A 17,518-nucleotide genomic window follows, 5' to 3' on the forward strand; every position below is an offset into this window, starting at 1 on the left:
CTACGTTCGAGTCGTTTTCAGAACTACGAGTTTCAAATACTTAATCTTATTCAACCGAGGATAGAATATATATTTATATACAGGGTGTTCGGCCACCTCTAGCAAAAATTTTAATGAGCGATAGTAGAGGCCAAAATAAGACGAAAATCAAGAATACTAATTTGTTGATGGAAGCTTCGTTAAAAAGTTATTAACAATTAAATTCAAAAATTTCAAATCGTTCTGGAAAAATTATTTTCGGTTGCGGGGGTCAACTACAATCATTTTTGGTGAGTACACATACCTCCGAAATCCTATCTACTTTCGAGAAAAAAAATCGAGTAAGTGCTGAAATTTTTCGGCGAAAAAAAATTTTTCAAATCGTTTTAAAAAAATTATTTTCGGTTGCGGGGATCAATTACAATCATTTTTTATCATTACACATACCTCCGAAATCGTACGCACTTTCGAGAAAAAAATTCCTTACTGAAAATCCAATTAGGTGCCTAAATTTTTCAACGGAGAAAAAAAATTGCAAATCGTTGTGGAAAAATTATTTTCGGTTGCGGGGGTCAATTACAATCAGTTTTTGTCATTAGACATACCCACGAAATCCTGCCCACTTTCGAGAAAAAAAATAGAGAAGGTGTGAAATTATTCGAGAAAATTAAAAAATTGCAAATCGTTGTGGAAAAATTATTTTCGGTTGTAGGGTTCAATTACAGTCATTTTTGGTGAATAGACATACCCCCGAAATCTTGCACATTTTCGAGAAAAAAATTCAGTAAGAGCGGCACTTTAAACGTTAATAACTTTTTAACGAAGCTTCCACCAACAAATTAGTATTCTTGATTTTCGTCTTATTTTGGCCTCTACTATCGCTCATTAAAATTTTTGCTAGAGGTGGCCGAACACCCTGTATATGATACAAATTTTGTAAAAACTCGAAGTTTTTATCTAGATGGAAATTTTGCTCATTTTTTATCAAAACCTACTCACTGCGTTGGTTACTGCTGGCTCGAAGTTATTGACTTGCTTCGTCTTTGAGTTGTTGGATTCCAGGCTGAGAACGTCGAACGTATTCGTGGCAGTTTTATTTGTAAACTTTGGTATAGTCACTTAGAAGCGTCACCTTTCGCTGGCGTGATTCGACTGAACTGCGTGAGAAACAAATATTCTTGTCGAGGGTTTGCTACTAGAAAGCGAAAGGACCTTATTCCAAATCGATGAAATCCCCTCCCCGCAAGTTTGCTTCAACACTTGTACATTCGTCGACCTGTGCGGTAGTTATTAATTCGCGTTGGTAATTGTGCTCCAAATTTATAGGGGGTAGGGCACGGGGTGGAGTGAAAGTGCCGTCGGACGAAAAATGAAATAAATTAATGACTCGCGAACGATTGAATATATTTTAATGACACATGCACGAAAAAGTAGCAAAAAGTCAACGCTTTCAAATAATATATAGTTTCGACGGGTTACCATTATTTTACACGATTTATATTCATTTTTCCATTTTATCGGATCGGAAGAAATTCATGTTAATTGCGTGCATATGGCTATATTTTTAAAGTTATCAAATGAAATATTATTGACATTTAGATTTTCAAATCTGCGAATTTATATTGGATCGAACCGGTATTATATTTAAAAATTTCAGGTTAGCATATGATATATGAACATAGATTGTTTATACATAGTTAGAGAACGATGACAATTATTACTATAAATACTTTATAAAGATTAATATAACGTTCTTAACACTAAACCTATCGACACTTCATGAATAATCATTTTTAATTAAATAAACAATTTATAATACAGTTTCATCGCACACCACTCGTATAATCAATAGGAATTACTGAAACTATTTTGGGTATGTAGCGTCAAAGTAAATGTGAAAATAAACATAGAAGACAGCAAAAATTATAGTAGTTGGTACAGTCATTGGATAGAGGATGAAACGCCCTTTAAAATGAGCGTTTGTTCAAGGTGATAGCGTTATTAGTTCCGGAGATATGAGGATTTTAGTTTCAAGTCGATGCGGTGGCTAGTTTCGGAGATAGGGTTTGTTTACGTTTCACTGTTGCGCTCGCGAGTTCATTGATCTCGCGCGCGTGAAAATAGTAAACAGTGCGTAGTAAATTCTTGGAAATACTACGACTTCCTAGTCACGTGACTGTCTCGACTCACGCGCGCGAAAGAGGTCCGCCGCGACGCGTCAGACGGAGACAGAGATAGTTCAAATTTAAAAAATTACCTTTTACATAAATTACGATATCTCGAAAACGAAAAGTCCGATCGTCAAAAACCAAAAGCCATTTTAAAGGGGAAGGTTTACCACTCCCAACGATGTCTCATTTATCGATAAAGCACTAGTAGTTTCGAAACTGCACGCGTCTAAAGTTTTAGTATTTTTGATACGCGTTAATAGGGTATTGTACATCGACGGACAGAGAGATAGTGGAAACTGAATAATTAACCCTTTACATAAATTACGATATCTCGAAAACAGAAAGTCGGATCAACGAAAACCAAACGCCATTTTAAAGGGGGAGGTTTACCGCTTCCAACAAAGGTTCAGTTACGGAGAAAACACTAGTAGCTTCGGAACTGCGCGCGTCTAAAGTTTAACTATTATTAATACGCCTTGTTAGACTGTTCTAAGACAGTGGAAACTGAAGATTCCCTCTGTTCGTCTTTGCTATACATATATTTCTTATTTACATCGAAAGCTAACCAGAATTTGATACCTGTCCAGTTTAAAAAAAAAAAAAATATAAATCATTCAACCGGTCACTTTGCTGCTTCCAACGATGTCTCATTTATGGATAAAGCATTAGTAGTTTCGGAACTGCACGTGTGTAAATATTAACTATTTTTAATACGCGTTGTTAGACTGTTCCAAAACAGTGAAACCCAAAAATTCTCTCCTTTCATCTTTGCTTTGTATTTCCTATTTACATCGAAAGTTAACCAGAATTTGGTATCAAATTTTGTCCGATTTTTTACAAAAAAATATAAATCGTTCAACCGGTTATATTGGTAGACCGGTTGTGTTAGGTTTAGTATTAAAAAATTGTGTTATTCTGAAAATATATTCTCTTCTAATTTTTACCACAAATGTCATCAGTTATATAGTTCAATGCTCTCTCATATGGCATGAATTGGATGTTGGGGAAATGTTTGGTTTGCGAGTTATAGCGTTTAATTCGAACCACATTTCACGCTCTCGGTAATGAAGCAGACGCGAATGCATGTTATGAAATAAGAATAATGTTACAATCAGTCTTAACATGTTTTGCATAGTATCTGCGATGTATATTCAACAGAAAATGGCATAAACCATGCATGTAAACGGTCTGGGCACATAAACATCTACAGGTTTTTCCTACAATAAATCTGCGCTTGACTTTGTGCGTGTAATATGGTGACTTCAAATTTCAATATGTATGCAATTATTTAAGTAACGTTTAAATCCTAAACAGCCGAACCAACTACTTTCTTGCACGTTCTCTAATTTCTATCGCGGCAAAAATAAATATGTGTTTTAAAGAAAAATATCGTTATTTAAAAAATCTCAAGTTATGTTCTTAGATTTTTTAAATGCATGATTTATACTACTTTCTGCTTAATAAACCTCGCGGCCACAAAACGTATTAAGACTGATTGTAACATTATTCTTTCTTTGCAGCATACATTTGCGTCAACTTTATTACCGCGAGCGTGAAACATGGTTCGAATTAAACGCCTTGACTCGTAAATCAAACATTTTCCTTAAATGCATCGAGTACATCCGACTAACGTCCTCTGTAAAAGTATTAAACAAGCTACGATCGAAATTGTTTCCATCAAAAGTCAGGAAAGAGAATATTTTGCTCCAGCGATTAACACGAATTTCGTACGGTTGTATAATGGAGATAAATTGTGTAAAATAACTGTAAATTTTGCTATTTTTATTAAAATACCTTTAATCGTTCCACATTAATTTATTTTGATCTTTTGACGGAGTTTAAATTCCAGAGGGCATTTCGATGTTATTCAAAGGTCAAGATACGAGTTTTTGTCCCCCAGAATTTGGTACTCACCCCTACTCTCTTAGATGAAAGGATCTGGTGATCCTTGGAACAATGTAAGGTATTAAATGAATGGGGTAGACCGTTCTCAAATTTGCACAATCCTGTTAAGGACGTCGATTGCATGTCGGACTTTAAGTTTATGATATGTTTGTCTGGTGCCTTCCACTCTGGTCACTAGAGGGCCATTCAACCGATGCTGCTTCCGCTTGTTCTCGCTTTGGCACCAATTCCTAGGTACACAACCTTCGACCAACCATCTAATGCTTCCGTGTCTGAGGTAAGGTCTACTACGTGCCCTTATTTACACACCTACTGTTAGCAGACTAGGACGAAACACACATCTCCCATTCATCGTTCTCCCTCCCAACTTGGAATCGTCAAACATCGATCGTTCATTTTCGGAAACTGGAGGAATTGGAAAACTATTTATTTTTTATTTTTTAACTTGTAATCAACTTTTCGATCGAGCAATTCTTTGAGTAACTGTAGCTCGAACAAAGTTAAGTGCAATAACCTATACTATAATATCGAATTTAAACTTGAAAGAGAAGGATAAGCTGATAATTTATAATCTTCCAGAAGCTTACACTCTTAAAGTGAAATATAGGTCGGTGAAGTGGGGTAGTTTTTGCTCATTCTCGAGTCACGAGATAAGCAGTGCTTTAAAAAAGTGATAACTTATAGACGTAAGTACCTATTCTCTGGTCGAGGCGAAGACAACGTGCGCCTTTTTCGTCGGGAAGGTTAGTTTTATGGGTCTCGAAAAGTAAATTGAACGCACAGGGCAACGTCCAGCTGCTATGGACCGCGTCGACGAAAGGTCTCTATAATTTGCAAATTTATGCAGGATTTACATTCGATTCCTATGGACCGCCGACTAATCTCGTGAAACCATATCCTTCGAAGGATCGTTCTAGATATCGATTTACACGCTGGTCAACAGCGCTATAGAGTACCGAAGTATGTCCCACCGTGGGTGGAATTCTATTGACAGAGGAGGATTCACGACTGTAGGTTGCCTTGCTTGATGACGCACAGCTAGCATTAATTTTAAAACACTGGCGAAGTTTAACAACAGATTAAAAGAGATAAATGATCGCGCCAGAGGCAATAACAATGATTTATCTCTTTTATCATTTCCATACTCAACGGGTCGAACCCCAATTTTGCACCAAACACAAATTTACATTTTTACATGTTACATACCTGTACGCTTGGATGTTTCTTTCTGCACTGTACAAATTTGTTGTTATGAATATTTTCTTTATTGGCTGTCCCTGTGCTCAATATTCTGCCTGCATGCCCGTATATTGCTCTTGAAAAAATTTCATATGGAAATATTTTAAAGAACATTCGATATAACGCTGGCAAACGGAATTTTGTTTAATGATTTGGCAATTGCACCTCGTTAAACGTAAAGGTTAGAGACCCTTCGCTAATTTGTCCCCGAGCGAATAGGGGCACTTAACGAAACTAGATGTGGAAAGGCAAAACGTCGTGTTTTCTTTTTCCAGCTAGCGGCAAACAAACGGTTCTTTGCCGTCGTCGGGTTTTCCACTTTTCACGCGTACGGATATAAACCCGGGTTGCCGAATCCGACGCACACTTGAACGAACCCCCGAAATTTGTACGCTTTTTACGAGTCAAGTCCGAGTTAATTTCACGCACATCGAGTTACCAGGACCAGCCAAGGTTGATACACAAAGACCCAACCCGGACATCCATTTCGGTTAGAGGCTTTTACGCTTTTGTTGTGAACGCGGTCCCGCAGCAAAATAGTGAAAACCAAGCTCGCTGCTATCAGAGAAAGGCGGACGTCGGTATACAAAAGTTTTGCGCAAATAAATCTCGCTACGCAAGGAACGGACAATGGGGACCGCCACCGCTGAAAGCGCGTTTAAGCGTGAATTATTGTTTATCTAGGACGTTTTAAGACAAAAAGGAAGCTTAAAGTGGATCACCTGTTTTCTATCGCGCCGCCAAAGTATTATCCCCCTTATTGAGGCGTCTATTCTATCATCCTGTTGGCGCGTCAGCTGGTCAGGTTTATCAAAACGTCGTTAGTTATTTGCAATGTTTCGTGGGTACAGGGTCTTGGTATCCGTAATTTATTCCTTAATATTTTAAGGATCTTCGGTGATAGTGTAACCGCGCCTGACAAAATTCGAGAGTTCTTAAAATCTTTAGAAAACACTGGAAAGCAATTGGAAAACGATAACATTCTTCGTCGAAAAGTTTGCAAATTTAATTCCCTTCTCCCGGAAGAAGTAATCAGATTCTTTAATTAAAACATAGTTGTTAACGTGCAACAATTTTAGAAGAAAACAAACAGTATCCGTAAGAAACATGTGGAAGTGGACTGGTCTGTACAAACATGGAGACTCGATTATTAGAGATGGGAGGTTTTACGAACGTCGTAAAATCTCTGCGTGAGAACTCAAGGTAGAATCTTGATTATCCGACCAAATCGGGACACATACCGTTTAGGTGATCGAATTTTTCAGATTGAGTAACTTTGTTTTCTCGCAGATATAGCTTTAAATTTAGAACTTCCTTTCGATCTTTCGTTTCTTTTTATTATCTGCACGGTTCGTAGTCTTTGGGAATTTTTTCCTCGATGAACTTCCAACAAAGTCTTTAATGTCTCTCGTTTTATCAATTTCTTATTCAACTCTTAATCCATTTATTTATTATTTCCTATTTCGTTTCTTCGACGTGTGATATTAGATGCCCAGAATTTAATTATGGAATCTGAAGACATCGTATGTGGCACAGAGTATGGAAGCACTGTATTTCTCTTCCGTTTTTGTAATCAACAAAAAAAGTGTTACAATATATGTCTATAATGTTAATTTCTTTACAAATGTTTTCACATTCATCCCTCTTTTAATTAAAATAAAATTGATGCAATTTATATTTAATATTTTTAATCGAATGCGTTTGTATTTCGATTTACATTATCATTATTGTTACTTTCATTACAATATCAGATTGTTTCCAACGTTGCTTAATACTTAAAAAATAAGTGTAAATTAATGTTAACGTTAGTCGTTTCAAGACCATTCCCTTTTTTCCTACGTATTTTTTTTCATCCTACAATCATAAACCGGACATGCCCTGCCCCAGTTTTTAGAGTCATCCTGCATACTCTCTTTCATTTTAAATTCCTGAAATATGCAAAGTGCGCGGAATTAAATAACATGCTCTCATCAAACTCGAATAGGATATTGGTATTAACGATAGTCTATATTTAAACTAGTACTCATTTCGACTGTAAAGTGCATGGAATTATATCGCTTTATTATATAATCTGGAAAAGGCTTATATTATTTCACAATAGCTAATGAAATATATTAAACGCTTTAACAATTTTTATTTATTAAATTGCTTTAATTAAACGCGTTATTTCATGTTAGTTGTCATTTGCATAACTGCATACAATGAAAATCAGTATTCCAATAAATTTTGCAATTAATTCTTTTCCATACGTGTCAAGCCTATTTTTGGAAAACTTAAACATTAAACATCAAATTATGTTAATATTACCGTTCCGCAGTATCCATAAATTATCGATTCATGAATAATTAAATCTTTGATATTATAAGGTCCTGTATTAATTAAAATCTTAGTTAAACGAGACATTTTATTATTACTATAGCCTTTAACGTTTTAATATCTTTTTACGTTTTCCGGATCTATATTAAAAGTTATAATGTGTATAATTCCATTATGTTACCTTCAACCGAGGCTTTTAAAATTATGAGCAATAACATTAATAATATGAATTTAATAAATGGATTAATTTTGTGCTTTCATAATTAACTACGAATAAAGTTAATAATATAGTATGTAATATGGGTTTGCTTATTTTTCAAAAAAGAAGGTTTACGAAGTAACCCGTACAATAATAAGATTATTTACATATTGTTCAAACAATTTATCGAACAGCAGGCAGAGAAAATAATAAATATGTACGAAGTAGTCCGTATAATAATGTAATATTATTAGACTAATCTATCGAAAAAACGGGCGAAGAAAATAATAAACAACACCTGCCGTGAGAACAAGAGAACTCTGATTATGTTACGGATAAAGAAAATCTGTTTAAGATTGATAGCCCTGAAACTAGTCTTAAGTAATTCCTCTGTTGTGTCAAAGGGTTAAATACCAGGAACTACAACTAACAATAAGTGTTGGTGGCTGAATTCATTTGGCTTTTCTCTGGTACGTTAGCTCTTCCCAAGCGGTTGCTTGTTGTGGTAATGTTCGTACTCTACCAGCATTATCATTAGGATTCAACCGCGTAATCATCGTTAACGTTCGCAAATAAGCTCGGTGAATTAGGAATATTTATTCATTACCTCGTTGCGAGGAAATTTCGTATACAGTTTGTCGTTAAAAGGATTCACCGTGCATGGTACTTAGTAGTTATTCTATTTTTAGCGTGCAAGCAAGTCATCTAACGTGCGATTATAAATCAAGTTTCGTGTCCGTATGGTGCCACGGAGGTAGAAAATGGATTGACAAGTTCCCTGCTACGCGCTGGCATACTTCGAAGGAAATTTCGTTGCCCACTCGCTTATCTTGCATCTATTTGCAAAACAGTTTTCAGGAAATTGGCACACGGAAATGGTAAATCTCGATGCGCACGCAGCATTACGCAATTATATCGTTCCGTGTAAACAAGATTTTTCTTTTATCGTTATTTTTACAATTTTTGATCGTATAAATATTTCAGCAAAATAGCACGAATATCAAAAATCAATTTAACAATGCAACGATAATTTTTTTTATTTGTGCACATACACGACCGCGTGTTTCCTGGAAAGTTAAGAGTTTTTCTGGTTTTACTTAACGTCAGTTATCTTTTTACTTATAATTATTAGTATTTGAAAATGAAGAATAATTCATGGTTTTCTAGGATTGTAATATTATTACGTTATATAAAATTCCCCCCTTAAGAGATATTTCATATACGACTAACGACTGGGTGTTCTGAAACATTGTTTTCGGGAGTCCCTTTGATAGCAGCAATAGGCAGCCAATTCTTTTGCATATAGAACAACCCGCCACTGATTGGAAAACCTGTATATTGAAAGCAAAAAAAATTCTACAGGCTGCGGTCTCGCGTTGAATGGTATATACAGGGTGATTTTAGAAACTGCGGCAATTCGTAGTTCTTTTCCAAGGGAAGATATAAAAAAATTCGTATCGAGAATCGATCAATGAAATTTTATTTCGTTTGGTGATACGCGACACAAAGGTGCAACTGCGACACGCGTTTATTTTTTAAATTGAAAATGCGACTTCCGATCATTTCGCACTATAAACGTTTGAACATTTTATTACACGTCTTACATTTTTTATTTATTTTTTAAAAATAAATTATCCACAAATCCGTTGTATCTTCGCTTAGAAAAGGAATCCCCAGTTTCAAGAATCACCCTGTACGTACCGCTGTAGAATCTTTTTCCCCCTCCATTCAATATACTCGTATGATTGCACCAAAACAAAAAATTGATATCTTAAGAACATGTCCCCGCACGGAGAATTCAACTTCCTCGTGTATTAATTCGTTGTATCTTCATTCGGAGAAGGTCTGTCCCAGTCTCTAAAATCCATCCTGTAGATTGACTAAACAGGAAAATGGTGTCCTTTTAAACGTGAAAACAAAAAAGAACCTGTGGCGTGCAATCATAGACCACCGTCGCGCTATCGAAGAAAAGTAAACCATCCTGTTACGTATTTATTCATTGTATAACAACGCCCTCGCAACGGTGGCGCTCCAAAAACGTCGATATAACCGTGTCGAAGGAAAGTAACAAAGAAACCGGATCGTGCAATTTCATCGAGCTTTGAAATACGAGTAAAGCGTACGGTAGGCAGTGTTGCGCCACGCCAGTTAACGCTGTTATTAAAAGTACGTTACAAGTCGAGGTTGGTTTCCCCTTTTGCCATTGTAGTTCCCGGACCAGTTGTTTCCATAGATTTCCACGGCGCAATAAGCTGGATTTCAAACTTAATTTACGCCGGGAAATAACGTTCGCGTCAACTGGTTTCCGCAGCGCCGTTGAGGAACGCTGATGCAACGCGAATATGCTCTGACATCGAAACCACGGACCGCATAAACTGCAGATCTTCCCCTAACGCTCCAGCACCCATGTCTTCGTCTTCGTTTTCCTCAAAAAGCCCGAATATCGCCCTAAATATCGTTACACGAAATTAGAGAAATCAGAGGGATGGCAATCACGCTTAGAAATTTAACCAGCAAGCTATAACTAAAAACACTTTACGAAACTCTATTAAAGAAGAGAAAAAGTACTTTTTAATATTAATACCGACTATACTTTGTATGAGTTTTTTTTATTATTATTCAGAAGCTAAAATTTGGTAAAAAAAAACTATAATACAGTATATCACAAATACAAAATATTAGTAAAACAAGCGTCCATGGAATCAGAGGACAGAGAAGCAAAATGAAAGACTCATGGCAAAAGTTCAGCGAAAAATTTCCCCTAACGCTCCAGTACCCATGTCTTCGTCTTCGTATTCCTAAAAAAGCCCGAATATCGCCCTAAATATCGTTACACGAAATTAGAGATACCAGAGGGATGGCAATCACGCTTAGAAATTTAACCAGCAAGCTATAACTAAAAACACTTTACGAAACTCTATTAAAGAAAAGAAAAAGTTCTTTTTAATTTTAATACCGACTATACTTTGTATGAGTTTTTTTTATTATCCAGTAGCTAACATTTGGTAAAAAACAACTATTATACAATATATCATAAATACAAAATATTGTAAAGGTTCAGCGAAAAATTTCAAAAGACTATGAAATATACGGGTAATAAATATTTGGGCGCGACTGGAGCCGAATGGTTTTGTCAAAAGAGACGTAACAAAGAACTTTTGAGAAAGGGCTATGCACGTGCAATGATAAATTGAAAGAAAATTCAAATTTCAAAGCTATATTTGTTTTCGAATTTCCATACTAAAAAATAAAATGATTGTTCGATCGTTCGAAAGACTCGATTGCCCCAGCAGTGTGTGTTACGATTTGTTCGACTAAATAAGATTCTGTGTCATTTATAAAATATTATATCCGCGTAGTATCAACACACGCGTTGCAAATATTAAGGTTATTACACAAAATTCCCGCTAAAAATTTCGTCGATGGAGCGACGAGTCGTTTCTGTGATTTTCCATTTCGTCCCCTTCGCGTAGATTTTTTTTCTATCGGTTCCAAGTCAATCTATTTTGCGTCGACAGACTTCCTCTGTACCGTGTAACAAACCGAACACATCGTTTTGGAAATCGTGTGTAACGTCTTGTATCCGTTCATGAGCAGCGGTTTCTTGATCTTTACTCTGCCTTTCATACCTACTTCCTTGCAGCATATGACATACTTTTGTATACTTTCAGCACTGAACCTGACAGTGACAAAACTGATATCGACATTTCTGAATACACTGAATTTCTTCTCCATTTGAACAGCATTATTCGGTTCAATCGAAAGCATAACACGACCGTACTCCATGTTTCGAAGTTTCCAAACCTGGATTATGTGCGTCCAGATGCTTCTGATTCTACTTATCGATTTTTTAAATCACGAATTCCTACTGCTCGTAGCAAAATTTGCACAAAGACAAAATATTTAGTCTGCTCACGATTTAAAAGACTTATATGAAAAAAAATTTGAACCGATACTAACCCACAACGTTCGTCAATCTTGTGGTTATATTGTCATGTTCTATCTACCAGGAAGTTTATTTAGAATTTTCCTAGTTGCTCTCTCGATACTGTAACTAACGTGGAAATTCCATTTGACGGTCATGACTAAACAACGCTGATAAAATTTTTATCGAATTGCTGCCTCGTCCACTATCGTAAAGCTCTCTCTAGCTTGTTTTCCTATGACGAGGGAGCTTTGTCGTCAACTGTTTGACGATACAGTGGATGACCACCGCAATGAAGCAACTATAAATAACGATAGTTGACTCTTTCTGACTGATCTCTCCCTTTGTACATTTGCGAATTTTGTTTGCGACCGATCGTGTTAGTTTGTTGCTACTGGTCTACGTTAAATCAAACATGATTTACCGGCCAATCAATTAGCCTGTCGAATTTACCGCAACGATACGTCGGTTATTGATATCGCTTGAGGCTCTGTGCTTCCTATGAGGATGGAATTACTGTGTCCTATTACTTCGTGGCGATGCATCATACCCGTCGACTTAGGTGTACCGACGTAAGCAGATTTTATGTGAATGTGGAGAGACGCATTTCGATTGAATTTTCAGACCGAGGAACGAGACTGTTTCTTCGATTCTTTTTGCAACGAACGTGGTCCGAATCGATTTGCCTGACGTGAACGTAATAATTCTGAAAACATTTAACAGTAGTGTTCTCTGATACCTCGAGAAATGGGAACTCTATTTTTGTTTCTCGAAAGTTCTTAAGAAAATTAATTTTTTTTAAATTTATGGCGATGTATTCTTTGTAAACAATTAGGATTAAGCTTGAACGTAAACCTGGATACTTTAAAGACCCTGGAAATACTAATAGTGTACCACAAATTCTCCCTTGATATCTGAAGCACCGTTCGAGAGAAATGTGATTCCAAATCGTTTGCGTAAGCTCGCTCTCAAAATGCTCGGTAAACAGTAAGTTCGAGATTATTCAATGAGAATTTCCAAACTGTTGAAGGAAAACAACGAATCCAGATAAACTTATCCATCTTGAGTCCATTAATCTTAAAGAAGCTTTTCGAAGAAAACTTACAAATTAATATTTATGATTTGAAACAGAAATAGGCAGGCCGTATGACAACGAAGTCACAGACCACGCCAAGTAACAACCGTGAATAAAACATTATTCATAAATATTGAAAGTTCCCGATAAACATTTTCGAACGTTATCTGATTCCAGCCGAATGTTTTGTTGCAGGTATAGAAACTAAATTCGCCGGTTCTAGTTGCAACGATCTCGTCATTTCCGATGGAGAGGGATCTACGATAATTAGCGGTCATTTCGATCAAAGAATCAGATTCTGGGACACCAGAGCCGAATTCAGCTCAAATGACATTCTACTAGAGGGGAAAGTGACATCGTTAGATCTGTCTCGTGGTAAGTTTTACACATTCAGTTACAATAAATATTTAACAAAAAATAATTCGATGATATATTATATCGTTCCTCTTCTGCCAGAACCACGAATGCGCTAACTTTCACCTTTTACAGCAAAGATAACTTTAAAAAGCAATGGTGATATACTCTAAACTTGATTCATGAATGTGAATTATTGTTCGGTTCAGCAATGCTTTAAATTTTAAAGTTTATTGAATTGCACATGGTTCTGTTATGGCCAGTCGCTAAAGTATTCGAACGATGCATTTAATATTAATCAAAAACACTACCAATTCAAGAATTAACTATAACCTTATAAACACGATTCACCTTTTATGATTCTGAGAAGATTTTCCATCGAACGCATTAACTTTGATGTAATATTTACGTCCGTAGACGTACCTATATCAAACACGTTTGATTCGAACACGCACTACATAATTCATCGATAGACCGAAGAAAATTCGACGTTTAAAAGTACTTTCCATGGAAGATTTAATATTTTGTAGGACATCCGTACTATGTCGGAATATTATAACGATAGTCGATATTCCGTCAGTATCTCAAAGCGTTTATTTCACTTGCAAATTCGCCGCACTAATTGAAGGATACTTTCAAAAGACACACATTGATCCGGCGCATTTCATTAATCTGGATAATGCGAGGATAGAACTCGAATGAGACGATATTGCAGCGACTGAAAAATTCTGCTCGATTACATCGTGCCCGCTCTAATGCTTTTCCTTTATCATTGGCCGTAATACATTATGTATACTTCCATTAAAGTATAATATACCATTCCTCGGGTAACGTGTTCGCTAGATTCAGAATACCTTTCTCGAACGCCTCCCCATAAGATTTATTCGCCCCAAAAAGGAATTACTTACTTAACGGATTCGTCTCGTTGCATTTCAAGGCGTACCAAGCCTTTCCCCACTGTCGTTGCTCAAATAACGGAAACTCGCGGAAAACTTCCTCGCAACGTGATCGGAATGGAATCAGAACCTAATCAACGATTGCTTATCATCCTTTTACCGGCACGTACGAGACATTCCACGTCAAACCGATCAAGATTCGACACCATAGTCACGGGCGCGTTTCCAATTCGCAGCGTTTGTTGATAGTCGTCAAATACCACTGCACTTTTAGCTCCATCTATGGAGCAGTTTCTCAAAACGTTTAATATTATATAACAATTGAGGACGATTCTACGAGAAAACACAAGTAAAAATTATGGAATAAAACTTTTTCGTACGAGAATCTGTTCTCAAGAAAATCGGTTTTAAAATTTTACTGAGTACTGTGTTTTATATTTTCTGTCCCTAATTATACTACCTTATGTATAAGGAATTAATCTTGAAATATTTGTGCATATTTTTGAACAATGACAAAATATTTTGAATATTTAATTTCTAGTAATTTGTAAATGAGACTCAGTTGTCTGTAGGATGCATATATTTTGTTGGGGACAAAATTTTTAACAATTATATCCTAACGAGAGATCCACATAAAAACAATGAGAAAATTTCATTTAATCGCGTGCCCTATTTGACCTTGTTCCCGAGTTGCAGCCATTTTTGTACTTCTGGAATGCGCAGCTGGTTAGCTTCGCAGGAAGTGCTCAAAATGGCTATCTTCGGTACAAATGTAAACGTAAAGACGTCCTGCATTGAGCTTTTTAATGTTTCAAATATTGCAAGTGTTTTCTCGGATTCGTTGGTAACTTTTTCATAAATATCCAGGAAACGAGCACGCCGCCAAATAGATCCTGCATCTATCCATCTGTGAAAAAAATCATTCGTACAAAAACTGTTTGGCTACTCGGTTGAAATGGGGCAGTGCACTCATGCAGAAATCACACACAACGTTCGACATGCAATGGAACTTCTATTGCGTACTAACAGTTTAGTAGAATCAATTATACCGGTTCAGTTTGTAATTAATAATATTACTATGGATAGAAAACGCTTGTGCTTGAGTTATTTAAATTACAAACACACGTGCACAAATCTTTTTACCGTCTTTTAATGTGGTACTATGAACGTGGGAGGTGTTAAACGTAACGTTCAAATTACCAAGACTTCACAGATCGAACTGCAAGTGTCGCGTGTGGTGCGTCCGAGTATATTTGAGTGTGTTTGTTTAGGCGTACATGATGTGAAATATAATGTTTGACTAACTGAATCTAACAGATAACTGAGTCTCAGTAGATAAAATATATAAGCATGTCTTAAGTCAAGTGTTTGCATACCTTTGTGTTTGAAGTATGATTTCATCTGCGACAATAAAAGCCATTTGTATGTTACTAGAAATTAAATATCCAAAATATTTTGTCACTGTTCAAAAACATGCACAAACATGGCAAATATGAAATGATGGACTATCGACTAAAATTGGCGGATAGTTTTAAAGCTTTATCACTTAATACTCTGAAAACCGGTTCCACCGAGAAAACTAAAACTTTACGCGCTGGAAGCTATCCGCAAACGTTGTTAGTTTGAAAAGAATCCATGACTATGGTGTCAAATTTCCAACGATTTAACGCGGACTGGCTCGTACACGAGTTGCATGGCTAACCGTATTAGCACATCCAATTTAACTTCAACATCGACGACACATGTAAATTCAAGGAGCAACACCTGCTTGTTTTCAGATGCAAATTACCTTTTGAGTTGCGTCAGAGACGACACGCTGAAACTTATAGACCTGCGGATGAAGAAAATCATTGGATCGTTTAGGTAAGAAAAATGTCTTAGAAAAGATATTCTTATTCTAATTTCAACCAAGCGTTTTTGATCGTAGAATTATTTTCTTGAGACTTTTTCATGGAAAATTGAATCTACATTTCTTACAACTTGTGGAGTTTTGCATAACTCGAGTAAATAATGACTGTTATTTGCACAATGTATGCCCAATATTTTGCTACTCGGACACAAGTAGAAATAACCTGTCTTGGACAGACAGACTCCAAATCTATTTCTTCCTTTGACCTTTTTATTGTTCATTCAATTATATATGTAATTATTTCTGTAATAAAATAGAATTTCGTATACAATTAATGTATTTAACCATAATGTTTATTATTAACCAATTAGGAGCTTTAATTTTATTAATAAACGGTTACAAATGCTATTGAATGTTTTATGCGCAATTACGTGTACCGTTTGTTAATTAATAAAACAAATCTGCTAAATGTAGTAATGTAAATTTGATCTCTATCGGCGATTGGGCGAGAAATTTCGATTTAATTAATGGTTTGGGTTAAAATAATTTTAGAAATTATATCGAAATTAATTGCAAACGTGATTTTCATTGGTTTTCAGTGCTGACGGTTTTAAAGTCGGCTTCGATTGGACACGAGCAACTTTCAGTCCAGATGGCCAATACATAGCAGTCGGTTCTTCGAACGGATCCGTTTTCATTTGGTCTGTCGTCACCAATATGATAGAATCGGTGTTGAAAAACCACTCGTAAGTAACTTTTCCGTATCATCATCTATCAACAATAGTAACTTTACTCGTTTCTAGTATTTTTTCAATACATTCCATCAATTAGCTAGACTTCGTGTAACATTCTTTTTTATTTCATAAACAAATATTCTCGAAAACATATTAATTTATTCTCGAATAAATTTTTCGCTATTCGTTCTATCGAAAAGAACTTCTTAAATTCGAAGCATTCAATATTATTATATTTTAATTTTAATTTTTTGAACGGTAGAACTGGCTGCAGTCGCGTGAGATATTCCTTACAAGTGTACGCGTATATGTTGATTTGATTATGTGGTGAGCCAACGAGACGTTGAAGATAACAATTAGAGTTAAAATGTCGGAAACTAACTGTCATGGTTAGGATCAGAGAGCAAAGTGTAAGAATTAGCGAGTGAACGAGAATAAAAAGCAGAAGACTAAAGAAGAGGAAGTTCAAACAACGTAAACAATGCATGAGCGAAAGTAGTGTGTCTGTATAGACTAACGGTGTTACGGTGTTGAATTGGGAGCTTATGCAACATAAATAATTCCCTTCAAGTTTACATTCAATTATACATCAATACCTGAGAATATTTCGTTCCCTTCTTGTACCACCTTCCCTAGAAAATATTTCACAATGTCTCGAAGAATTTACTTACATTTGCAAGGTTGCACAATTTTAGATATTTAGAATTGCTATAAACTAGTTCTAATCTTGCATAATTTGATCTTCTCATTTAAGATATTTCTGTGGTTAAATTTGCCATCATTTTTTCTACTAATTGCATTACAATCATATTGTATTTATAGGGTATTTATTTTCCTTGTAATTGTAATCGTAATAACAGTGTACTTAAAATGTAA

The 17,518-nt window shown here is 35.8% G+C and overlaps 1 protein-coding gene across 1 annotated transcript in view; it reads left to right on the forward strand.

Moving 5' to 3' along the window:
• Positions 1–17,518, forward strand: part of LOC122396914 (autophagy-related protein 16-1) — a 688,248-nt gene that overhangs the window by 635,200 nt on the left and 35,530 nt on the right. Inside the window, exons 9-11 of the mRNA XM_043395679.1 lie at positions 13,005–13,184; positions 15,838–15,922; positions 16,508–16,654. Of these exons, the coding sequence (XP_043251614.1) occupies positions 13,005–13,184; positions 15,838–15,922; positions 16,508–16,654 (412 nt within the window). The remainder of the gene's footprint in view (positions 1–13,004; positions 13,185–15,837; positions 15,923–16,507; positions 16,655–17,518) is intronic.

Source organism: Colletes gigas, unplaced genomic scaffold (assembly GCF_013123115.1).
Source record: "Colletes gigas isolate AHSC1104 unplaced genomic scaffold, ASM1312311v1 Colletes_gigas_Sc00008, whole genome shotgun sequence".
In the NCBI taxonomy this organism is placed as follows: Eukaryota; Metazoa; Arthropoda; class Insecta; order Hymenoptera; family Colletidae; genus Colletes; species Colletes gigas.